Source organism: Eleutherodactylus coqui, chromosome 4 (assembly GCF_035609145.1).
Source record: "Eleutherodactylus coqui strain aEleCoq1 chromosome 4, aEleCoq1.hap1, whole genome shotgun sequence".
Taxonomy (NCBI): domain Eukaryota; kingdom Metazoa; phylum Chordata; class Amphibia; order Anura; family Eleutherodactylidae; genus Eleutherodactylus; species Eleutherodactylus coqui.
In genome coordinates this window covers 246,391,473-246,417,675 of record NC_089840.1, presented here as the reverse complement: position 1 = coordinate 246,417,675, position 26,203 = coordinate 246,391,473, and the positions used below count along the sequence as shown (strand labels likewise).

At 45.5% G+C, this 26,203-nt stretch overlaps 1 protein-coding gene across 1 annotated transcript in view; it reads right to left on the bottom strand.

Annotated features, from left to right (window-relative positions):
- The window catches only part of DNTT (DNA nucleotidylexotransferase), a 334,552-nt gene that overhangs the window by 86,458 nt on the left and 221,891 nt on the right, over positions 1-26,203 (bottom strand). The window contains exons 8-9 of the mRNA XM_066598828.1: positions 11,230-11,332; positions 10,530-10,799 (exon numbers count right to left, since the gene is read on the bottom strand). Of these exons, the coding sequence (XP_066454925.1) occupies positions 10,530-10,799; positions 11,230-11,332 (373 nt within the window). The remainder of the gene's footprint in view (positions 1-10,529; positions 10,800-11,229; positions 11,333-26,203) is intronic.

Sequence of the window (26,203 nt, the reverse complement as noted above, 5' to 3'; positions counted from 1 at the left end):
TCTGACCCAATAAGGATAATGCATGCGATGGAGCTAGGCCCTCCCTGAGCCCTGCCCACTGAGATGTCGCTCGTGGCCGTCGTGGCAATAAAAAGGAGTTGAAATACGGTCACTGTCAGAGCAGCAGTGACACAACATCAGAGAGCAGAGGAAAGCAGCAGCCTACAGTGTGTTTGCAGCAACCAGCAGCAGTGCTGGGGCATTGCAGTGGCCATTTCTGGAAATGGCATAGTCCTAAGGTGAAGTTACAGCCCGTGAGCAGTTGGCAGCTAAAGGCTGCTTAAAGAGAATGAGAGCGGCCAAGCCACAGAAGTGACCACTCAGCATGCTGGGGAGTGGTCTGGACTCAAGTGACTGGACAACAGACGGAGCTCTGATGACCTGGGGGCCAAAGTTGGCATTACTATGTGTGGAATGAGAGGTAGGCTCCCTTCTCTTATGGGACTCAGTCCATGAAGACTACGAACCAGGATGGTCACAGAGTTGCCAGACATGTGAGGTCGACCTCCGATGACTAAGTGTGAACACACTTAACAGGCTATGACGGAAGTATGTGAATGTTAGTTTAAGATGCATTGTGTAAATTGAGGTGATATGGATTGATATGTTATACTGGGTGTGCAGGGGTTAAGTACTAGGAGTAGTAAATAATGTGCTGTGTAATATGTATGTCCTGCGATGACAAGGCACTTTAGAAAATACCCACGTGTAAGGAGAAGTTGCGGTAAATGGGAGGGAATTGAGATTTGCATTTTGTATGGTTTGAGAAATGTACTCTTGTACCGGCGGTGCATTGAAGTTACGATGATAGTTTAAAACTGCAGACCTCCAGAAATAAAGAATGCTGTACTATGATAAAGACGGACAGTTACAAGAGTGTTTGAAACGCCGCACCGAGATTGAGACATATTGTTATTGTGAGATTCTGGTTAAACTTTCATAATGTTAAAGTATAAAGAATAGAGATGAGCGAGCGTACTCGGTTCGGGTGTTTTTGCACTCGAGCACCGCTTTTTCCGAGTAACTGACTACTCGGACGAAAAGATTCGGGGGCTCTCTCTCCCCCCCCCCCCCACTCCCCTCTGCAACCCCCCGCTCACCCCCGGCGCCCCCCGATTCTTTTCGTCCGAGTAGTCAGTTACTCGGAAAAAGCGGTGCTCGAGTGCAAAAACACCCGAACCAAGTACGCTCGCTCATCTCTAATAAAGAACCCTCCTATTGCTCATCTGGTTAAAATTCAGTAAAGTTTGTTTTTATACAGAAATAATCTGGCCTCCGCCACCGTCTGTCAGCTGCTACGCCACAACCCCCTTTTTTTTAAAAGTGAAAAACTGTTGCCCCCCTGAAGGGTGTCCATGCTCTTTAAAGAGCATCAGGTGATATACGTAACTTGTGTCCACAATGAACTAAAATATATTGTACATGTATGATATAACCAAGAAGAGGGTATCACAAAATAGGGCAAATCATAGTAACAAAATACAGGAATGGGAACACTCTCGCTAACCAAATTTGGCTTGATGAACACTGCCTAAAAGTAGGGTGATCGTCCCGACAGGGACGACCCCACTTCTCAAACCTAAGTGGCTCAGCCTGTCCCTATAGACAGATTGAGGATAAGAAGAATATATAGCAGATGGAAATGTTAACAGAGCTAGGCAAAGGTGAATAAACGCCACACAGGATTAATTGGCCCCCAGCACCAAATGACTGGGTGCATGTGCTGAAGGTGCAATCAGCTGGATTGTTGTAATCTTGTGACTTCCTGACTGCAGCCAGCACAGCGCTACAGACTATAACTGAACTGTTAGAGGACAATATAGTTATCAGAGGCAAATGCAGGTATTTTTTTTAACCCGATAAGAATGTCACCTAGTTTGTTACTTAACGGCATGACTTTACTTTATTTTTCAATCTGCATTATTCAAAAGCCATAACTTTATTATTTTTTTCATAGCCATATGAGGGCTTGTTCATTGCAAGGTGAACTGTAGTTTTTATTGGTACCATATTGAAGTACATATACTGTTTAACTAAAACAAAATCTGGGGACAGGATGAAAAAAAGCCATATTCTTTTTCTTTCTTCTTTTTTTTAAACAGTGTTTATAAACTACATAATATTTTTTTTCTGCAGGTTGGTATGATGACCGGCATATGAAAATCCTTTTTTTTTTACATTTTCTACTTTTGCACATTAAAACTAGAGATGAGCTAGCACCAAAATGCTCGGGTGCTCGTTACTCAGGACGAAATTATCGCGATGCTAGAGGGTTCGTTTCGAGTAACGAACCCCATTGAAGTCAATGGGCGACCCGAGCATTTTTGTATATCGCCGATGCTCGCTAAGGTTTCCATTTGTGAAAATCGGGGCAATTCAAGAAAGCGATGGGAACGACACAGCAACGGATAGGGCAGGCGAGGGGCTACATGTTGGGCTGCATCTCAAGTTCACAGGTCCCACTATTAAGCCACAATAGCAGCAAGAGTGCCCCCCCCCCCCCCCCCGCACTGTCAGCATAACGATCGTTCTTCTCTGCCGCAGCAGTAACAGCTGTGGCAGAGAAGAACGATGTTAGCCCATTGAATTCAATGGAGCCGGCAATACAGCCGACTCCATTGAATTCAATGGGCTAACATCGTTCTTCTCTGCCACAGCTGTTACAGCTGTGGCAGAGAAGAATGATTTCTCTTCTATATGTTCTCAATGGGGTCGGCGCTGCTGCCGCCGGCCCCATTGAGCGCATATAGAGAAGAAGGACCGTTGGGGTTCTTGAAGCCTAAAATCACTCCTAACACTCTCCCTATAGCAGCCCCGGCATCAACAGCACTTTCCCTCAGCTAAGTGAGAACGCATCTGTGGCGAGCCGCGGGCCGGCAGATTTTAATACTCGGGTGACACCTAATCTCGCCAACCACTCACTGCAGGGGGGTGGTATAGGGCTTGAACGTTGCAGGGGGAAGTTGTAATGCCTTCCCTGTCTTTCTATTGGCCAGAAAAGCGCGCAAATTTCTCAGGGAAGAAAATGAAAGTAACTCGAACATCGCGTGGTACTCGTTACGAGTAACGAGCATCTCGAACACCCTAATACTCGAACGAGTATCAAGCTCGGATGAGTATGCTCGCTCATCTCTAATTAAAACCCTTTTTTTTAAAAAAAAACAACAACTTTATTATGGGCATTGCTGTACTCAAAGACTCATAATTTTGTTTTAATTTTCCCATTGATGGGGTTGTATGAAGGCTTGTTTTCACGATGTAAAGTGCCAAAGAGCAAAAACTACCAACATGAGGTGCAAACACAAATAAGTGAAATAAAATACAAATTCACTTGAGCACTTAAATATAGCAACAAACCATAAATTCTTAGGAAGACAGCAAGGACATAAGGAGCTAATATATTTCTCGATGCTTGAAACTTTACAGAAATAAGAAAAATTATGAAGAGCAAAACGTTCAGTGAAGTCTCATATTCCAAGGTGAAAATCCCATTTAAAATGAAATTAATTAGCTGAATATTAGAACCTCTTGATATCAGAGAGGCAGAGGATTGCAGATTCCTGTAGGCAGTCCAGGGAGCAGAAGATGTTAATGATGGATGGTGTGTCACGGAGGCATGGAAAGAACTGCAAGACAATGAATTAATGTTTGCTAAGGGAAAATTAAACTTCCTTGATGAAAGTAATTATGAAGTTTGTGGTGATGGTGATGAGTATATGGTGATTGTGCTGCTATCTGCAAAATGACTTTTCTACTGCAATTTAAGGAAAGGCAAAAAAAAGTTATGGTTCTCGGTTGTTAAGACCTTTGAATGGCTAAGTAAAAAGATGATGACACATCACAAGTTTTTGAGATGACTTAGATCTCTTCTTCAGACTTGGTTTAACAAAAATATCTGAAAAGTCATATATACACAAAAAGAAATCAGAATAGTGTGGCGAATGACACAATGATCTAGAGCAGATGATATCGATATGAAGCGAGGACTAAATAGTTGGAGCAATAAATAGCTGAAGCAGTTGGTAGATGAGGAGTATGAAAGCTTTATTGTTCTTTGATTGAGATCTGGTTAATGGTCGTGATGTCCTTGAGATGAGGTCTGAGGTGTCCACTGAGGGGTATAACAGTCACTTTCAGAGGCGTAACCTGAAGCTCCAGGGCCCCAATGCAAAACTTGGAACAGGGCCCCAAACTATAATGCTTTATTCATAGTACTGGACTTCCTATATGGAGAAGAGAGGCCTTATGGGCCCCCCAAGGCTCCTGGGCCTGGGTGCAACCGCATCCCCTGCATCCTCTATAGTTATGCCCCTGGTCACTTTTACACTAGCTACCCCAGATCTGCTAGAACTTATGCAGTTTTCTATCACTGATGACAGCTCCGATTCAAAACTGCACCTTCAACCAGGTTACCACTCCAATTAGCCATCTCTCTCTCATCGATTCAATCTCTCGGTAGGATTGCCACGTGGCCAGTAATCCATTGGGACAGGAAGTAATGAGCTGCAGGAGCTGATGTCAGTAATTATTTTTTAGCAGCAATATTAATTGCCGGTAACACTGGGTGACATTGGGCTGAATGGCCTCATCCCACCACTGACATGTTGGAACCAGCTGCCAAACATCCAGCCAGGTAGCTAAAAAGCAGCTTTTTTGGTTACACTCATTGTGAGAAATCCTGGTTGATGCACACCACACTTTGCTGAGGCTATCCTGACCACCCCCCACCACTTCTCCTGCACATAGTGTACTCTAGGACAGGAGAAAGGGGAGGAGTCATATTAGCTTCAGCATAGAGCAGCATATACATACATACATACAATACATAGAAGCTGCTTCTCAAAAATTTACTTCCCTTTCGGCCAACATTGGGGGCAGGGAGAAAGGGGGATAGGTCCACAGAGGGGGGCATTATTACTAATTAAAGGAAAACTGTCACCAGGTTCTTGCTGCTCAAACTACAGGCAAAATGAACCCAGAACAGTTAAACACAGCACACCCATGTATGTTTTATTTTGAAATACTGTGTTGTATATAAGCATAGACAATGCGTGATTAATTGACATATAAAACAATACCAGAACAGGATACGGAGAGGAGTAATTAATTAGTCCCCTGATAAGGACATGAGAATTTTATGGTCTCTAAATTTTGGTTATGGGGGTCACCAGACCTGCATGTTATCTCTGCGCCAGATTTCTCATATACTCCACTGTATCACTCCTCCCTCACACAAAAAGGAACTTATCCCTGCAACGTAATGCTTCTTTGGATCTATTCTATTAAAGGGGTTGTCCCGCGGCAGCAAGTGGGTCTATACACTTCTTTATGGCCATATTAATGCACTTTGTAATGTACATTGTGCATTAATTATGAGCCATACAGAAGTTATAAGAAGTTTTTCACTTACCTGCTCCGTTGCTAGCGTCCTCGTTCCCATGGAGCCGACTAATTTTCGCCGTCTAATGGCCAAATTAGCCGCACTTGCGCAGTCCGGGTCTTCTTTTTTTATCAATGGAGCCTCTCGTGCAGGATGCCGGCTCCGTGTAGCTCCGCCCCGTCACGTGCCGATTCCAGCCAATCAGGAGGCTGGAATCGGCAATGGACCGCACAGAAGCCCTGTGGTCCACCGAGTGAGAAGATCCCCGCGGCCATCTTCATCAGGTAAGTAAGAAGTCACCGGAGCGCGGGGATTCAGGTAAGCGCTCTCCGGTGTTCTTTTTTAATCCCTGCATCGGGGTTGTCTCGCGCCGAACGGGGGGGTTGAAAAAAAACAAAAACGTTTCAGCGCGGGACAACCCCTTTAAGCCTAAGTAGGTTTGAAAGCTTGTTATAACAGCATATCTTTTTGTTAGCTATTAAAAGGTATCATATCTACAAGATTACGTAAGTGTGGCAGTGCAATACATAGCAAGGTCTGTAGGGGGCTCCAGACAAAACGTCTGGTACTGAAAGATAGTGAGAACACCTAGTGGGTAAGGCAGGAAGCAACATAAAAGAGTCAGTTCCTGTCACACTCAGGGGGAATGCTAGCTGCTAACCAGAGAGGTGGTGAGAGATGCCACTTCAGGGCTGGGAGCCTGAGGTCTGGTGTGGACCAGTCTGGGCCTGTTGTTAGAGGAGGGTGCCCTCTAGACACCCCAGGAGGGGATAGCAATGAAGACCCTGTAGGTTTGTGAACCCTAAAATTATGGACTTTGTGTTGTATGCTGTGCACATATGCTTTGCTATGTTGTACAAATAAATGCTGGCAGGTGCCAGTTTTAAAGAATTTCAAGTGTCTGGAGTGATGTCTACATGTGAGGTGTCCATTTCTGGACCGGGAAGTTGGCAATCTGCAGGAGATAGATATGAGATAGATAGATAGATAGATAGATAGATAGATAGATAGATAGATAGATAGATAGATAGATAGATAGATAGATAGATAGATAGATATAGATGTCCAGTAATTGTAGACTGGATAGGTAAATTAGAATAAATTAAGGGTATGTGTAAAAGACAGAGAAATGAAAGTTAAGTGCAAAAACAAAGGACACACTGATTAAAATGGATATTCCACTGCTTCCTTCCCCTCCTCGTGCCCTAAACAAACAGCAGTTATCTATATTTTGATGGAAATCGCTATGGAAATTGATTGTGGAAAACCTAATCCATACTTTGTCCACTGTTCACATATAATATCACTTTTCCCAGCTAATATTAGTTCTGCCTGTCTGCTCTGCTCTAATTACGGAGTGTATTTGGGTTATTACAGCCTGCGCAGTTCTGCATCTGTTTAGGGGAGTATACAACTCTTTACATGTGCAGGATTTCATTTTTATGGAGTAAATGATAATAATATTGTGTAAGACAGAGCTCTAGAGGCACATTTGATTTCTTCCTGCAAGAACTTGCAATTTAATCAGGGTTTCTTGATGGTTTGAGAAAGGGGGGTATACTGATCGCCTTAGAATTGTGTTTCTAAAGAGCTCCTTGTAATAACATTAGACAAAGATGGGTTGTGCCAGGTACATCTTAAATGAAGACGTATTTCTTCTACACAGGCAATTTTTCATGCAGAAGACATTTGCTGTAACAGCTTCACTTTACATTATAATGTTCCAGGGATTAGAAATGAAAAATATGAGATTTTCTTTCTGAAGTTTCTTCACACTGTGCTGTGTAAGTACAAATAATTAAAGGGGAATTGGCACCTCTGGACTATGGTCACAAAACATATTCATTTTTTGGCTGTGTTCTGAATTTTTTTGTGCCACCCCCACCCCATCAAAAATTAAAAAAAAAAACTATATATACAAATAAGCAGTGTTATGCTTGTGCAGAAAATAGCAAGATAGCAGACAAAAATAGCTCAGTAAATAAATAATACCAGAACCAAGCTCATAACACAAATACAGCACCATAACCAAGCTGATAATGTAAATACAGCACCAAAATCATAACATAAATATAGTACCAGAAGCAAGCTCATAGCATAAATACAGAACCAAGCTCAGTACATACAGACAGCACTAGAACCTAGCTTATAGCATAACTACAGCAGCAGAAGCATGTTTATACCATAGATACAGTGTAGTGGCCCAGTACAACGGGCTCCTCCTAAGAAGTGTGGATGTTGTATATTGTCTTGTCAGTGTTTTATCTGTTGTGTGATTGAGGGGTGTTGCATAAGCGGCAGCACTGAATGTGTTAAATGTTTGAGTGATGATCTTGTGTATGTCCGGTGACCGAGACTTTTTATTGGAATGCAAGAAAGGCTTCAGTGTTCTGGGTAGTTCTGAGTTCGGAGAGAGCGGGGAGAGGTGTTCAAGTCAGCTGTCTGTGGGTACCATCAACCCACAGACACAGAATGAAGGAAGCGGAGAGAATAAACCTCTGCTAGTATGTTGATCCAAAGCCTGAGAAGCCGCATACTGTGGGGTGGCCAGTGAGTGTGGACCAGTAGAGAAGCAAAATGCGTGAAGTGGAACCGGACCGGGACCTGCAGATAACTTAGACTGTAGTTTCTCCTGTTTCTCCATGAATTCTCCCTGTCATACTACTGGACTAGTTTACTCTTAAATTTGCGAGTTGTTAAAGTTCAGTAAAGCGACCAGTCGCCTGTTCTTTTTCCGGAGACTGTATCTTAAAAAGGTACCCGTGTGAGTGTGAATTTACTCCGCCACCTTGGAATTCCACCATGAATGCTGCACTTGAGAGGATTTACTTCACCAACCAGGGATCCCCTGATGAAATGGTGGCGTCACGAATGACAAACCGAGCCAAGGTAACTAAGAACTGTGTCCTTCCTTTGTATCAACCAGCTCGCCACCCTTAGACGCGGCATGGTTGCACTCTGGGTGGGAGATAGTAGTGCCACCATGACTAGGCCCAGACTCTACCCTGCCGTCTCCTAGGCCGTGGCCCGCTCCTTGGTCATTCCCCCCCCCCACCACCACCACCCTTCTGGGGCATTGCAACAGCGCCAGAACCAAGCTGATGATATAAATACAGCACAAACCAACCTCAATATACGGATACAATACCAGAACCAAATAAACACACAGTGCAGAATATGCACTCTCCTTTGGGTTCCTACACATGGCATTGCTGTGTACATGAGGGCATACCCCAAACTAGGATTTTATCATACACTATGTGGATCCCCTGTGCTTCTAGTAGTCGCTACATTACACCTGACCCTCCAATATTCATCTGTGTTCTTGTTAAGAGCAAATATCCACTTTCTGCATATTATAACATGTATTATTTGTCTGGTTGTGCAGCAGCAGTTGGTATAGACCAGGGAGGAGAATCTCATAGTGGACTTGAAAGACGTTGGAACAAATCAAGACTGGATGAAGAGTAGAATGCCATGAAGTATAAAAACTGTACATGCATGTGCCATGACTGCAGACCTGGAGAACAGAGAAGTGCCAGGGACTAAGTAGGACCATTGACACCTGAGTCCAGGAACTATTACACAACCATAGCTAGAAGTAAAATGTACAACAAAAGCAAGACAAGCAGGACAGGATCGAGGATTAGCAGGCCTATGTGAGCCAACCACCAAAATAGAGGCGAAGTTCAGGCGCTCAATGCCTAAAGGGTAGAAAGTAATTGAGGGGCCAGTTGAAAAGCGCTTTTGCTTCAGTTTTAACAATGGAATGGTGACATTTAGCTGCTCCCACAATGAAATAGCTAGAAGAAAACAAAAAACTCTACTGTGAACTTAGATTGTATCACAGAGGGCCGTTGGCGCTCCCTCTGTGAACCCTTTACATGCCGCGATGTATATTGATCACGTTATGTAGTGGGGTTAATAGCGGGGATAGCTGTTCTCATCGATCCCCATTGTTGCTGCGGGAGGCCGGCTGGGGTCCCTAGGTTTAAATCACCTTATATATTGCATACATTTATGGAGAAGAAGAATACACACAAACATAGGGAGCCACATGTATTGAGGAGGGGATGGGGGAATAATTTTAGTGGGTTTGGCCGAGATGACCTTTCTGAGGTTCAAGTTCACACCAAACCAAACGTTCGCCAAAGTTGGACCCGAAACAGGGTTTGACTGTTTTATTTCACACAACAGTATTTACTTTAGCTTCATAATTTGCAATAGTCTGATGCTTACAGAATATCAGGAATTAACGCCCCCACAGGCCAATATATACAGTCACAGGCACAAAAAGTTTTTAGAGATTGACAGAAACGTGTACTGTATCCTTTGATTAAAATTTCAATTTCATTAGTAATCAAATTATCTAAAAATGTAACTGCACCCTATAATGACCCAAACTATAATATCTGAATGAGCAAGCGGAGTAACTGCCCCCAAAAAGGGCGACCCCACACTGGAATCGGACCTGCCTCTTCTTATCTTTCCCTAATTAATTTGATTCTCCTTACTGTCTATTGGTACCTAAAGTGGTGAAGTGGAAATCGTAAGTAGTTGGGAACCTTCTCAATCCTAGATTTGATCCATTACAATTTTTTGATGATTGATAATATCTGACTATATATTATAAATGATATGTGTTCGTGGCATCAGTTATTGAGCGGAGATTCCCGATAAACCCTTTGAACTTAGGGGTGAAACGCGTAGATAAAATAAATAAATCTGCATCGTTTGATGTCATGAGGGTTTGATGTTAAATATACTTTTTTTGTATAGATTTTTTCATTTAGGTAGTGGTATTTTCTATAAATATTTTTTTGACTTATTATTATTTTCATTTTTTGGATCAAGTCTCTTTTTACCTGACCTAAGTATCTAATACGTCCCCCTTCTCTCCCTCTCCCTATTTTTAATTAGGAAAAGATAGGAGGAGGCAAATCAGGATCTACTGTGGGGTTGCCCATTACAGGGCGGTTACCCTGCTTGCTCATCCAGATATTATAGTTTGGGACATTATAGGGTGCAGTTAGTTTGATTACTAATAAAATTGAAATTTTAATTAACGGATACAGTACACGTTTCTGTGAAACTCTATCAGTCTGATGCTGCCAGGTGTATAGTAGTGTGATGAAGTATTATATCTTACTGGAGTTCCTGTCCATCCAAGAAGTGCAAAGGCATACTGTTCATGTGGTGTTATAACAAGGTCCACCCGTATAGCCTTCCAATCTCTACTCTCAATATCCTCGGACCTTGACCAGCCATCATCTCTCGGTTTTTCAGTCTTAACTTCTTTATTCAAAAGTTTCAATATTAAGAAACTCTTTTGAAAATGATCGAGGGCGTCCACACTCCTGCTTGGCCGCTTCTTGTCATCAAACGTAGATTCAATTAAGTCATAAAAAAGAAGGCGACCCTTGTAAAGAAATGAATGCAAGGAATTAGAATTATGAGTTGGCAGCTTACCGCTAGAGATGAGAATTTGCTAAGATTAGCATTTCATACATCAATCAAGGTATGATTGAGTGAAGTAAAGTCAAATTTATTAGGAAGCGCGTGTCTCATTGGTGCATCGTTGGCTATCCATTTGCCAGAAATTGCAACAAGCAGATTTTTGCCATAATTTATGCCAATTGATCAGGAAAATTATAGAAAATGTGTCAAACTGATGTTGGCCCCACCCCTTTCACTTAACCCCATCCACTAAGTAATGGAAACAAAAAGTCACTAATTTTAGCGAAAACATAATGTGTGCCAGCATTTGTGACTTTGTGACAAAATTTGCACCAGTTGACTGGCGTAAACATTTACTAAATTACCCCCAACTTCTCAATAGAATGTCTCACCTGATTTTTCAGTACGTTAATGGTGTTATGTAAAATATTTTTCTCCCCTCCTTCTCTGGGACATGTAATTAGGAGATCCACATCATGACCGGTATCCTTACCCCTGATGATTGACAGCAAAATATATGTTAGATAAACCATCACAAGCTGTTATTACTTACTATACAACAGATTATATAGTCCTGTCTGATTGCATCTTGTGCATTTTCATATGTAGTATATATATATATATATATATATATATATATATATGATAAACGTACAAAATGAATGAAAAGAAAAGCCTTGCTATGGCTAAAATGGAAAGCATCTGTGAACTTTAACCTTACATCAGTTTTTTAGCATTTGAAGGGTAGTGGTGGTAGTATGAATGTGGATTAGTGGTTAGCACTGTTGCCTTGCAATGCTAGGGTCAAATCTCATCAAGGGCAACATCAACGTTGAAAAAATCCAAGCAGCCATCACCCTTGGTCAGATTTGAACCTACAACTCCAGCATCGCAAGGCAACAGTGTTAACAACTGAGCCTGAGTCTAGGTTCACCTCTGACTATGGACAACATCTGCATGGAGGTTGTATGTTCTCATTTGGTTTATTCTTCTCAAGCATGGTGGCTCAGTCATTAGCACTGCAGCACTAGAGTTGTAGGTTCAAATCTGACCAAAGGTGATGGCTGTGTGGAGTTTTTGAAAGTTAATGAGATTTGAACCTAAGATCCCAGCATTGCAAGGCAATAGTGATAATCAGTGAGCTATATTCATTGAGCCACAAGCACCACGCAGAAAACAGTCAAAACTGGAAATGAAAAACAGATTGTCCTCAAGTTGGATCCGCCTCCCATCGAGTACAATGCAATAAAAAAAACTATCCATCTGTATTCCGAAACTGGAAACGCAAGCGCAGCAGTCTGTGCTTTTGATTAAGTGTAAAAGACGTAAAACAAAAAAACGAACTTCAATACATTTCTATGGACTATGAAATGGAAACATTTCCTTTCCTTTTTGCTGTTCCCACAACCAATTAGCAGAACGGAAAGCAAAACACTAGTGTGAAAAGGTCCTAGCTAAAGATGAGCCAGCACGCTCGGTAAAGGCAGATACTCGAGCGAGCATCGCTCTTCTCGAGTATCTGCCTACTCGTACGAGCAAATGCGGGAGGGCGGCGGGGGTGAGCGGGGAGGGGGGGGGAGAGAGAGATCTCTCTCACATGGGTGTATTCCCTTGGTGTAAAAGCACCCAGCCGGGCCAATATAGCGCCGGGTGCTTTTTACACTGAGATGGAAAGATAGTCCTGGAATTTCCATTGCAAATAGCCAGAGGGGAGGAGAGAGGAGGTGAGCCAGCGATGGCAAGGGAAGGGGGAAACAGCTAAACCGTCTCCTTACACCCAACAGCATTGCGGCCTTGGCGTACAGTATATGCACCTGGGCTGTGCTGTCTGAACGGGCCCACAAAAATGTTAAATTTGTGCACCTCTACACGCGTTTTTATGGCGCCGGACGTGTGAGAGAGCCCTCAGTTTAATTTCCTCCAGCGCACTTAATACATGAACCTGGCATACATCTCTGCTATAATTTACGTCAGCTTCTGGCTAGAGATGAGCGAGCACCAAAATGCTCGGGTGCTCGTTATTCGGGACGAACTTTTCGCGATGCTCGAGGGTTCGTTTCGAGTAACGAACCCCATTGAAGTCAATGGGCGACCCGAGCATTTTTGTATTTCGCCGATGCTCGCTAAGGTTTCCTTGTGTGAAAATCTGGGCAATTCAAGAAAGTGATGGGAACGACACAGCAACGGATAGGGCAGGCGAGGGGCTACATGTTGGGCTGCATCTCAAGTTCACAGGTCCCACTATTAAGCCACAATAGCGGCAAGAGTGGGCCCCCCCCCCTCCCAAAAACTTTTACTTCTGAAAAGCCCTCATTAGCATGGCATACCTTAGCTAAGCACCACACTACCTCCAACAAAGCACAATCACTGCCTGCATGACACTCCACTGCCACTTCTCCTGTGTTACATGCTGCCCAACCGCCCCCCTCCCCCGCACAGCGCACACCAAAGTGTCCCTGCGCAACCTTCAGCTGCCCTCATGCCTCACCACCCTCATGTCTATTTAGAAGTGCGTCTGCCATGAGGAGGAACCGCAGGCACACACTGCAGAGGTTGGCACGGCTAGGCAGCGACCCTCTTTAAAAGGGGCGGGGCGATAGCCCACAATGCTGTACAGAAGCAATGAGAAATAGAATCCTGTGCCACCGCCATCAGGAGCTGCACACGTGGGCATAGCAATGGGGAACCTATGTGCCACACACTATTCATTCTGTCAAGGTGTCTGCATGCCCCAGTCTGACCGGGCTTTTTAATTCATAGACACAGGCAGGTACAACTCCCTATTGTGAAGTCCCTGTCGACCGACAGCATGGGTGGCTTCCTGGAACCCACCGGCGGTACATAAAAATATCCCATTGCAGTGCCCAACACAGCTGAGGTAGTAATGTCGTGCTTAATGCAGGTGGGCTTCGGCCCACACTGCATGCCCCAGTCAGACTGGGGTTCTTTACAAGTAGACACATGTAGGTTAAACTCCGTGTGCACCTACAGCATGGGTGGCTCCCTGGAACCCACTGGCGATACACAAAAATATCCCATTGCATTGCCCAACACAGCTGAGGTAGTAATGTCGTGCTTAATACAGGTGGGCTTCGACCCACACTGCATGCCCCAGTCAGACGGGTTCTTTACAAGTGGAAACAGATGCATTCATAATTCCCTGTGGACCCACAGCATGGGTGGGTGCCAGGAAGCCACCGGCGGTACATAGAAATATCCCATTGCATTGCCCAACACAGCTGAGGTAGTAATGTCGTGCTTAATGCAGGTGGGCTTCGGCCCACACTGCATGCCCCAGTCAGACTGGGGTTCTTTATAAGTGGACACATGTAGGTTAAACTCCGTGTGCACCTACAGCATGGGTGGCTCCCTGGAACCCACCGGCGGTACATTAAAATATCCCATTGCATTGCCCAACACAGCTGAGGTAACGTCAGCTGTAATGCAGGTGGGCTAAAAATTTATTTGATTACACTGTAGGCGAGGGCCCACAAAAATTGCTGTATCAACAGTACTAATGTACCTGAAAAAAATTGGCCATGGCCAACCAAGAGGGCAGGTGAAACCCATTAATCGCTTTGGTTAATGTGGCTTAAGTGGTAACTAGGCCTGGAGGCAGCCCAGTTTAACGAAAAATTGGTTCAAGTTAAAGTTTCAACGCTTTTAAGAGCATTGAAACATATAAAAATTGTTTAGAAAAATTAGATGAGTGAGCCTTGTGGCCCTAAGAAAAATTGCCCGTTCAGCGTGATTACGTGAGGTTTCAGGAGGAGGAGCAGGAGGAGGAGGAGGAATATTAGACACAGATTGATGAAGCAGAAATGTCCCCGTTTTGGATGGTGAGAGAGAACGATGCTTCCATCCGCGGGTGCAGCCTACGTATTGCTTACGTATCGCTGCTGTCCGCTAGTGGAGAAGAGAAGTCTGGGGAAATCCAGGCTTTGTTCATCTTGATGAGTGTTAGCCTGTCGGCACTGTCGGTTGACAGGCGGGTACGCTTATCTGTGATGATTCCCCCAGCCGCACTAAACACCCTCTCCGACAAGACGCTAGCCGCAGGACAAGCAAGCACCTCCAGGGCATACAGCGCTAGTTCAGGCCACGTGTCCAGCTTCGACACCCAGTAGTTGTAGGGGGCAGAGGCGTCACCGAGGACGGTCGTGCGATCGGCTACGTACTCCCTCACCATCCTTTTACAGTGCTCCCGCCGACTCAGCCTTGACTGGGAAGCGGTGACACAGTCTTGCTGGGGAGCCATAAAGCTGGCCAGGCCCTTAAAGACTGTTGCACTGTCTGGGCTGTACATGCTGCTCGATCTACGCACCTCCCCTGCTACCTGGCCCTCGGAACTGCGCCTTCTGCCACTAGCGCTGTCGGATGGGAATTTTACCATCAGCTTGTCCGCCAGGGTCCTGTGGTAAAGCAACACTCTCGAACCCCTTTCCTCTTCGGGAATGAGACTGGGAAGGTTCTCCTTATAGCGTGGGTCGAGCAGTGTGTACACCCAGTAATCCGTAGTGGCCAGAATGAGTTGAATGCGAGGGTCACGAGAAAGGCATCCTAACATGAAGTCAGCCATGTGTGCCAGGGTACCTGTACGCAACACATGGCTGTCCGCACTAGGAAGATCACTTTCAGGATCCTCCTCCTCCTCCTCCTCCTCCTCCTCCTCCTCAGGCCATACACGCTGAAATGATGACAGGCAAGCAGCATGGGTACCGTCAGCAGTGGGCCAAGCTGTCTCTTCCCCCTCCTCCTCATCCTCCTCATCCTCCTCCTCCTGAACGCGCTGAGATATAGACAGGAGGGTGCTCTGACTATCCAGCGACATACTGTCTTCCCCCGGCTCTGTTTCCGAGCGCAAAGCGGCTGCCTTTATGGTTTGCAGGGAACTTCTCAAGATGCATAGCAGAGGAATGGTGACGCTAATGATTGCAGCATCGCCGCTCACCACCTGGGTAGACTGTTCAAAGTTTCGAAGGACCTGGCAGATGTCTGCCAACCAGGCCCACTCTTCTGAAAAGAATTGAGGAGGCTGACTCCCACTGCGCCGCCCATGTTGGAGTTGGTATTCCACTATAGCTCTACGCTGCTCATAGAGCCTAGCCAACATGTGGAGCGTAGAGTTCCACCGTGTGGGCACGTCGCACAGCAGTCGGTGCACTGGCAGATTAAACCGATGTTGCAGGGTGCGCAGGGTGGCAGCGTCCGTGTGGGACTTGCGGAAATGTGCGCAGAGCCGGCGCACCTTTACGAGCAGGTCTGACAAGCGTGGGTAGCTTTTCAGAAAGCGCTGAACCACCAAATTAAAGACATGGGCCAGGCATGGCACGTGCGTGAGGCTGCCGAGCTGCAGAGCCGCCACCAGGTTACGGCCGTTGTCACACACGACCATGCCCGGTTGGAGGCTCAGCGGCGCAAGCCAACGGTCCGTCTGCTCTGTCAGACCCTGCAGCAATTCGTGGGCCGTGTGCCTCCTATCTCCTAAGCTGAGTAGTTTCAGCACGGCCTGCTGACGCTTGCCCACCGCTGTGCTGCCGCGCCGCGCAACACCGACTGCTGGCGACGTCCTGCTGCTGCTGACACATCTAGATTGCGAGACAGAGGTTGAGGAGGAGGAGGAGGAGGAGGAGGAGGGTGCTTTAGTGGAAGAAACATACACCGCCGCAGATACCACCACCGAGCTGGGGCCCACAATTCTGGGGGTGGGTAGGACGTGAGCGGTCCCAGGCTCTGACTCTGTCCCAGCCTCCACTAAATTCACCCAATGTGCCGTCAGGGAGATGTAGTGGCCCTGCCCGCCTGTGCTTGTCCACGTGTCCGTAGTTAAGTGGACCTTGCCACTAACCGCATTGGTGAGGGTGCGTACAATGTTGCGGGAGACGTGGTCGTGCAGGGCTGGGACGGCACATCGGGAAAAGTAGTGGCGACTGGGAACTGAGTAGCGCGGGGCCGCCGCCGCCATCATAGTTTTGAAGGACTCCGTTTCCACAACCCTATACGGCAGCATCTCAAGGCTGATAAATTTGGCTATGTGGACGGTTAACGATTGAGCGTGCGGGTGCGTGGTGGCGTACTTGCGCTTGCGCTCCAACACTTGCGCTAGCGACGGCTGGACTGTGCGGTGCGAGACATTGCTGGATGGGGCCGAGGACAGCGGAGGTGAGGGTGTGGGTGCAGGCCATGAGACGGTTGTGCCTGTGTCCTGAGAGGGAGGTTGGATCTCAGTGGCAGGTTGGGGCACAGGGGGAGAGGCAGCGGTGCAAACTGGAGGCGGTGAACGGCCTTCGTCCCACCTTGTGGGGTGCTTGGCCATCATATGTCTGCGCATGCTGGTGGTGGTGAGGCTGTTGGTGGTGGCTCCCCGGCTGATCTTGGCGCGACAAAGGTTGCACACCACTGTTCGTCAGTCGTCAGGCGTCTCTGTGAAAAACTGCCAGACCTTAGAGCACCTCGGCCTCTGCAGGGTGGCATGGCGCGAGGGTGTGCTTAGGGAAACACTTGGTGGATTATTCGGTCTGGCCCTGCCTCTACCCCTGGCCACCGCACTGCCTCTTGCAACCTGCCCTGCTGATGCCCTTGCCTCCCCCTCTGAAGACCTGTCCTGAGTAGGCGTTGCACACCAGGTGGGGTCAGTCACCTCATCATCCTGCTGCTCTTCCTCCGAATCCTCTGTGCGCTGCTCCCTTGGACTTACTGCCCTTACTACTACCTCACTGCAAGACAACTGTGTCTCATCGTCATCGTCCTCCTCACCCACAGAAAGTTCTTGAGACAGTTGGCGGAAGTCCCCAGCCTCTTCCCCCGGACCCCGGGAACTTTCGAATGGTTGGGCATCAGTGACGATAAACTCCTCTGGTGGGAGAGGAACCACTGCTGCCCAATCTAAGCAGGGGCCCGAGAACAGTTCCTGGGAGTGTTCCCGCTCCTGAGCAGGTGTCATTGTCGTGGAGTGAGGAGGCTGGGAGGAAGGAGGAGCAGCAGACAGAGGATTCGGATTTGCAGCAGTGGACGGCGCAGAACTGTGGCTGGACGATAGGTTGCTCGAAGCACTTTCTGCCATCCAGGACAGGACCTGCTCACACTGCTCATTTTCTAATAAAGGTCTCCCGCGTGGACCCATTAATTGGGCGATGAATGTGGGGACGCCAGAAACGTGCCTCTCTCCTAATCGCGCAGCAGTCGGCTGCGACACACCTGGATCAGGAGCTCGGCCTGTGCCCACATCCTCATTTGGGCCTACGCGTCCTCGGCCACGTCCACGTCCTCTAGGCTTACCCCTACCCCTCAGCATGCTGTATTACCAGTGATTTGATTTCCCAGGCAGGAAATAAATTGGCGCAAGCCTGCAGGCCAAATATAATTTCTTTTCCTTTTTTGCAAAGGGAAGCACCCACTGCGTATATTCAATGAACAAGAAGTTTAATATCTGTGGTGTGGCCCTCAAAAAGCGTCACACAAGTATAGTGTAGCAGAGTTATTAACTCTAGCAGAGCAGGTATTTGCCAGTCAGGAAAGACAATGGCGCTAGGCTGCAGTAAAGCGTAGCTGGTTGCGTCTGATTTTTGTACGTTGTACACGCAGCACACACGTACACGGAGACCTTAGGACTGACACAGGCAGGCCAAATATAATTTTTTCCTTTTTAGCTTAGGGAAGACCCCACTGCGTATATTCAATGAACAAGAAGTTTAATATCTGTGGTGTGGCCCTCAAAAAGTGTCACACAACTATAGTGTAGCAGAGTTATTAACTCTAGCAGAGCAGGTATTTGCCAGTCAGGAAAGACAATGGCGCTAGGCTGCAGTAAAGCATAGCTGGTTGCGTCTGATTTTTGTACGTTGTACACGCAGCACACACGTACACGGAGACCTTAGGACTGACACAGGCAGGCCAAATATAATTTTTTTCCTTTTTAGCTTAGGGAAGACCCCACTGCGTATATTCAATGAACAAGAAGTTTAATATCTGTGGTGTGGCCCTCAAAAAGTGTCACACAAGTATAGTGTAGCAGAGTTATTAACTCTAGCAGAGCAGGTATTTGCCAGTCAGGAAAGACAATGGCGCAAGCCTGCAGTAAACCGTAGCTGGTTGCGTCTGATTTTTGTACGTTGTACACGCAGCACACACGTACACGGAGACCTTAGGACTGACACAGACAGGCCAAATATAATTTTTTTCCTTTTTAGCAAAGGGAAGACCCCACTGCGTGTATTCAATGAATAATGTATGTCTTCTGGCCCTGCCTACACAATTCTATCCCTGTAGTATTAATGCCGGGTGCAATGGTCTGCACAGCCGGTTTTGAGGAAAAAAAAAAAAATATGCAACACTGCTAACAGCAGCCTGGACAGTACTGCACACGGATAGAAGTGGCCCTAGAAAGGACCGTTGGGGTTCTTGAAGCCTACACTAACTCCTAACACTCTCCCTGCCTAACCACCACTTCTGTCCCTATTGCAGGGCGCAATGCTCTGCAGATCCAATTTTGGACAAAAAAAAAAAAAATACTGTGCTAACACAGTACTGCACACTAGTAGATGTGGCCCTGAGAAGGGCCGTTGGGGTTCTTGAAGCCTACACTGACTCCTAACGCTCTCCCTACAGCAGCACCAGCAGCAGCACTTTCCCTCAGCTAAGTCACAAGGCATGTGTGGCGAGCCGCGGGAGGGGCCGATTTTTATACTCGAGTGACATCTGATCGCCCCAGCCACTCACAGCAGGGGGGTGGTATAGGGTTTGAACGTCACAGGGGGAAGTTGTAATGCCTTCCCTGTCTTTCAATTGGCCAGAAAAGCGCGCTAACGTCTCAGAGAGGAAACTGAAAGTAACCGGAACACCGCGTGGTACTCGTTACGAGTAACGAGCATCCCGAACACCCTAATATTCGCACGAATATCAAGCTCGGACGAGTACGTTCGCTCATCTCTACTTCTGGCATAAATTATACATAACTCCGTTGGTCTATGGTGGCCACGGTCCTGCCTGGTAAGCCCCTCCAACTTTTCAGAAACATAGCAGGGCCAGCTCAATAAGAGAAAATATTGCAAATTTTGGCACAAATCCTCACTTGCACAAAAACTGATGACTTTTTTTACACGGGAGACTGGAGTACAGGGCTTTATATATGCACCCTATAGTGCAAAGATGTACACAGCCTTTAAGTAAGACTAGACAACAGCTTCCAGACTAAATAATTTGGTAAAGGCTTATGTAATCATTTTGGATACAATCGTCCCCATGTGTCATTATGACAAATTTGCTGCAGTTCAGGGAATCTCATGCACAGGTAATGGAAAGAATTAGAAGTTTGTCCAACTAATGGAAGAAACTGAGGGATAACATGTGACATCAATTGAAAATCCAGCGACTAATAGGTCCCAATTATGCTGTATTTAAGGAATTTGGCTGTACCTTCCATTTATATTCGTGACAAGGGCTCTTATTGACCACATTAAAAAAACTCGCCAAACAGAAAAACTTAGAAACAAGAAGGGAATTGTGATTTTTTTTAAATTTATTGTTAATAAACCGTAAGTGGCATCAGAACACATTGTAACACATCTGAAAACAGATTTTGGGGGGGGGGGGGGATTTTTTTTTCTGTCTCAGAAACATGTGCTTCGTCTGGGAAAGCGATCTGCATCGGCGGCTTTAGATGCCCATTTTCAAATCAGATTCACTCCAGTGCAGATCATTTGCTCTGGTACCATCTGAAAATAATTAGAATATGCTATTTCTGTCGGAAGCCTGTTTGCGAGGGTTTTTTTGTATGTACAATTATTTCCAGGCGTGATGTGCATGTAAAACATCTCATTTACCATTTCCAAGAATTTCTAGATCAAATACTATGAGAGCTTGTAGATATTCTTTGCAATTCTTTTTACAGTTGTCCTTAACCATTGAGCCTTTCTTCTATGGCTCCTTCGGGCTCCTTCACGTGGGCATATATTTGCACGTGTAAAATGTATGCATGCAATACGCAGAGAATAGAATCCATTGATTGTAATGGGTTCGTTCATATTTCCGTATTTTTTACACGCATTTCGGTTAAACAAAAAAAGAACGAAGCATGTTCTGTTTTCCTGCGCATTTGTGGAGCAAAGGTTCCCATAGAAGTCAATGGGGGTACGCAAATGCGTATGAAATAAGCAAGAAGATGCGTGATACGCTGTGTAGTTTCATTGGAAAAAGAACACATCAGGAACTAGCAGCGTATTTTGTTTGCCGCATGCAAATAAATAAAGCCCTGCGGGAGGAAGAAGTACCGTACAATACGCCGATGCACACGCAAAAAAAGCATAGTTTGTTCCACAAAAGCAAAGCGATGCGCATACGCTCGTGTGAAGGAGCCCTGACTCTTATCCTCTTGGCAAACAAGTACCCAGAATGCAAAAAAGCAACAATGATTACCCAATTTTTCCAACTGTTCTTAAGGAGGTAAAGGCTTCATTCACACGGGCAACAAAGTCGCGCGATTTTGTCAGGTTGCGACAATGCTACAAATCACATGTATGTGAAGCCCATGGTTTCCTATGGGTTAATTCACATGAGCAATGTTTTGTAGCATACAACATCCCGACACAAAAACCTCACCGGTCCGGCAATATGCTTGCAACTCGCAAGGTTTTGTAGCCCATGTTTCCCTATGGAGCCTTCCTCTCTGTTGCATCGCATGAAAAAGCGATTTTCGTACGGTGCGATGCAACTTTGACAGTAGGAAATCCTACTGTCAAAGCCATAACCTAAGCCGAACTGCAGGAAAAAACAGTAAACATCACCTTAGAAGTGCTGCAGCTTCCTCTTGGTCCCCGACACTGTTTCTCTTCATCTCTTCTGGCCAGGGATTAAAAAATCCACGCCTCCTGGAAGTGCTGGCAGTGATTGGCTGACACTTAGCCAACCACAGCCAGCTCTCGATGAACCAATCACAGCGATTCATCGAGCGCTGGCTGTGATTGGCTAAATGTCAGCCAATCACAGCCAGTGCTTCCAGGAGGCAGGAATTTTTCAATCCCCGGCCAGAAGAGATGAAGAAGAAGAGTGTCGGGGACCAAGAAGAAGCTGCGGGGAAGCCCCTGAGAGCGCTTCTAGGTGATGTATACTTTTTTTTTCCTGCAGCTAGGGTATATTTTCGGGGTAGGGCTTATATTTCAAGCTCACCTCCTCACAAATCCTTGCATGTGGTGCTACAAAGTCACGCGACTTTGTTGCGCTACAAAATTGCGATATTAACGCGAGAAACCGCAGCGATATTGCACTGACTAGTGATGCAATATTGCTGCGATTTTCTTGCGGCGATGTCGTGTCGCTCCCCATGTGAAGGAGATTCGGCTGAGTGCTTTTATGCCAGCGGAGGCTGCATAGACTCCTATGGGAACCTATGACAGCTGCTGGAAAAGGGAGGTGGGAGGGAGTTCAGCAGTGTGACTGCTAAACTCCCACCCCCTTCCATGCTCCTCTCTACCCCTTTCCAGTTGTTTGCAATGGGAGAAGTCAGGATAGGGGTGGAGCTAAGCTCTGCCCCCGTTCCACACCCACCCATTGCTGGCTGCGACAAGGGGTGGAGCTAGCATACTAGCTCCTGCCCATCCCACCTCCTCTCCTTGCCCAGAGACGGCGAAGGGGAGGGAAGGCAGAGACACAGTTTAAGAGAGCTAAACTGTCTCCCCCCACCCAATGCCATTGCGGTCTCAGCGTATATGCGTCAGGCCAGGGCTATCTGAACGGGCGCATAAAGGTTAGTTTTGTGTGTCTGTTCACGCGTGTTTATGTCAAACATAAAAACGCTGACGCCCGTGTGACTCCAACCTTACCCAGTTTTCAGCCGCCTACACAGCTGTTCCAGTTTCAGTTAATGATTGTATTTCAACCTACATATGAAATTCATGATCATTATCACCTGTTTGGTAGAAATGGTTAATCAATAATCATACATCTGACTATAATCCTACAAAATCCCCGAGGGCTCGTTCGCATGGATGAATTTGCATAGCTAACTTACATGTGCAAAAAATAACGACTACTAGAACCAATGGTCTCCTATGGAAACGTTCAGATGATAGAATTTTAGCTGCTCAAAAAACAAGCACTTAAAAAAGTTGGACATGATCGACTGCAGTTTCAACAACTGGAGTAGTGCAGGAGTTTCCATAGACTCCTATGGGAGATGGATAGCAAGGAAGGGGGAAGGGAGATTAGCTAAATATTCCGATTGTTTATTTTAAACTTCTAAACGATGGGAATGTGAGAGAAAGGGAAATAAGGGGGAGGGAGTGCTGCCTATTAACGTTTATGCCGCTGATGGGTAGTTTAAGGGCTAAAAGGTATAATGACAGTCAGTGTAATTACATCCTGTAGGAGAACCCTTCTCTCCCCACTACAGGGGAATTCCCCCATAGCAGGGAGAGAGAAAGAGCAGGGCTAGAAAGAGAGGGCAGGGCTAGCAGGGGGAAAGAAAAGGCCCGGCTAGAGGGGTTCTCTAAGGAATTCTCCCATAGCAGAGAGAGGGCGGGCTGGAGGAATGCCCCTGTAGCAGGGAGAGAGAGGTTCCACTGCAGGGGGGAATCCCTTATTTTGCCCTGCAAGCGGAACCCCAATCTCGCCTCTGCTGGGGGATTCCTTCTTCTCCCCTGCAGAAGAACCTCTCTCTCCCCACAGCAGGAATATCCCTCCAGCCGCAGTCCCCAGTGATGAAGGAAAGCCCTGTGGGGCTTTCCTTCATATTTTTCTCTCTCTTCCTGGAACAGCAGTGCTTGTTTTCAGCGACACACAGCCCAAATCATGTGGATGGGCAATTTCACTGCTAATTAAGCTCGGAACTTGATCTGGAAATCACCCCTTTGCACAATTTTTACCGCAATTAGCCGCGATTTTTTTTGTGCAACTAGCTTCTGCATGATTTGCACGCCCATGTGAACAAGCCCTGTCTTTGTGTAAGGGTACCTAGAAGAATTGATGTTGTTTGGACCGGAAAGAGCGGTCACACCACATGTTGATTAGATTTCTCTTTTGTTCACTCACTTTGCATTCTGTTAATTGATGAGTTTTTAAGGCATTCTTACTTTCCAGCATTTTTTCCACACCTGCCTAAAGCTTTTGCACAGCACTGTATACTACACATTTTTGCTAACTCTAACCTCAGGTATCCTGTAAACCAGAGACAAGTGAACTATCATAAATTCTGGACTATCAGAAGATGTATTACTGTATATCATTTTATATATGTTGGGTGAACAGGTGACTTCTTGTATCTTGTAGTGGTTTATTTTTGTATGCTCTGTTTTATACAAAGTGTCCATCGTAATAATCCCATACTATGAGTAATGCCTCATGTGGAAAGAACAAGAACACTATGTTTAAATCTGGGTATAACACATTTATCGGGCAGGCTGACCACCAGTAAAGCATGAACAAATGATCCCAAACCTGTGATTACATTTCCAGCCACAATTCTAATATTATCTCAGTTAAACCACATTTGTCATTACTGGAGCATGTAAAAAGCGCAGATCTATAATTTACAATAGCGTTGTAAGAGGTAATTATTTTTTTTGAAAACTGTGAAAATAATGAATTATTTGTCACCCGAAGCCTTTCCTATTTTTATTTTAAACAGCTACATAAATGTTGTGGGCTGGCGATAAAGAATTTTTTTTTACCTATACAGACTTGAGAAATCGGTCTTCCTATAGAGACATTAGGGCTCATTCATATATGCGCTTGGAATATATGGAGCAGGAAAACGACACCCAGTATCCGTATAGAACCATCATATGATGGAACTGAACAGCGCCAAACGAACCCCACTGACTTAACAGGGTCTGTTTTGTTTCCGGCCAGGCTTCTGGCATTTTATAGGAAGAAGTAATGGGATTCAGCAACGGACACTCCAAACGGAAGCTCTGACGCTGATATGAACGAACCCTAACCAAAACTATTCTCGGGTTCCAGAAAAACAAAGGAAAACACGCCGATCTGTCTAATCTCAATAAAGGAAGTAATGTTTACCAGGACAGAGCAGGATATGGTGGAAAAGTGTTAAAATAGTTGAATATGTTAAGGCAGGTACAGTTTCAGGAACTAAAGTAGTATAAATACTGCGCAATTGAGGGAGTAGGACGCAATTCATACACCACTGCCATGCCGCTAAGAGCTTGTCTCACCATTGTCATAATACACACACAGTGATAGCACAGCATGGAGATAATTGATACAGTGATGTCATTGCATAAATCTAATGCATTCAGTGATGTCACATTGCAAGGATAATTTAATCAGAGAAGTTTACAGCTCTGGGATGTTGCAAACTGTGTTGTTACAGTAGAGAAATAATAAACAGTGATGTCACAGTATTGAGATAATACAACAGAGTGATGTCACAGTACAGGATTAATAAACACAGTGGTGTCACAGTACAAGAGTAATACACACAGTGACATTGCAGTACTGAGATAATACAACACAATAATGTCAAAGGACAGGGTTGTTAAACAGTGATGTCACAGAACAGGAATAATATACACAGTGATGTCACAGTACTGAGATAATACAACATAGTGATTTTACAGTACGGGAAAAATACAACACAGTGATTTCACAGTACAGGGTTAATAAATGATGATGTCACAGTACAGGAATAATACACAGTGATGTCACAGCACAGGAATAAAGCACACAGTGATGTCACAGTACAGAGATAAAGCACACAGTGATGTCACAGTACAGAGATAAAGCACATAGTGATGTCACAGTACTGAGATAATACAACACAGTGATGTCACAGTACTAAGATTATGCAACACAGTGATGTCACAATACAGGAATAATACACACAGTGATGTCACAGCACAGGAATAAAGCCCACAGTGATGTCACAGTACAGGGATAAAGCACACAATGACGTCACAGTACAGGGATAATACACACAGTGATGTCACAGTACTGAGATAATACACACAGTGATGTCACAGTAGAGGAATAATAAACAGTGAGGTCACATTAAAGAGATAATGTATAGAATAATGTCACAGTACATCATGCTCATATATCCCATTCCCAATGAAGATGTCGTAAATGTGGTGTAAAATATTAGACACTAGGAGTTCTCTACTGTTCATTTTAAACCTCTGGGTTCAAGTTGCAAATGATTAATCATTGGGGCTGGTAATCCTGATTTCACTCTGGCTTGTGTTCATTATACAATACAAGGAGTGCTGATTCAGAGTCCAGAAAGTAATACACTGTACATTAATCAAAAGAAGTACTTGGCACGTAGTTTGACTTTAGCTCCCTTCGTTGCTTGGCTCTAATTCTTCACACGTTTTTTACAAGTGAATGATAAACGTTGGTTTTATTGGCTGGCTA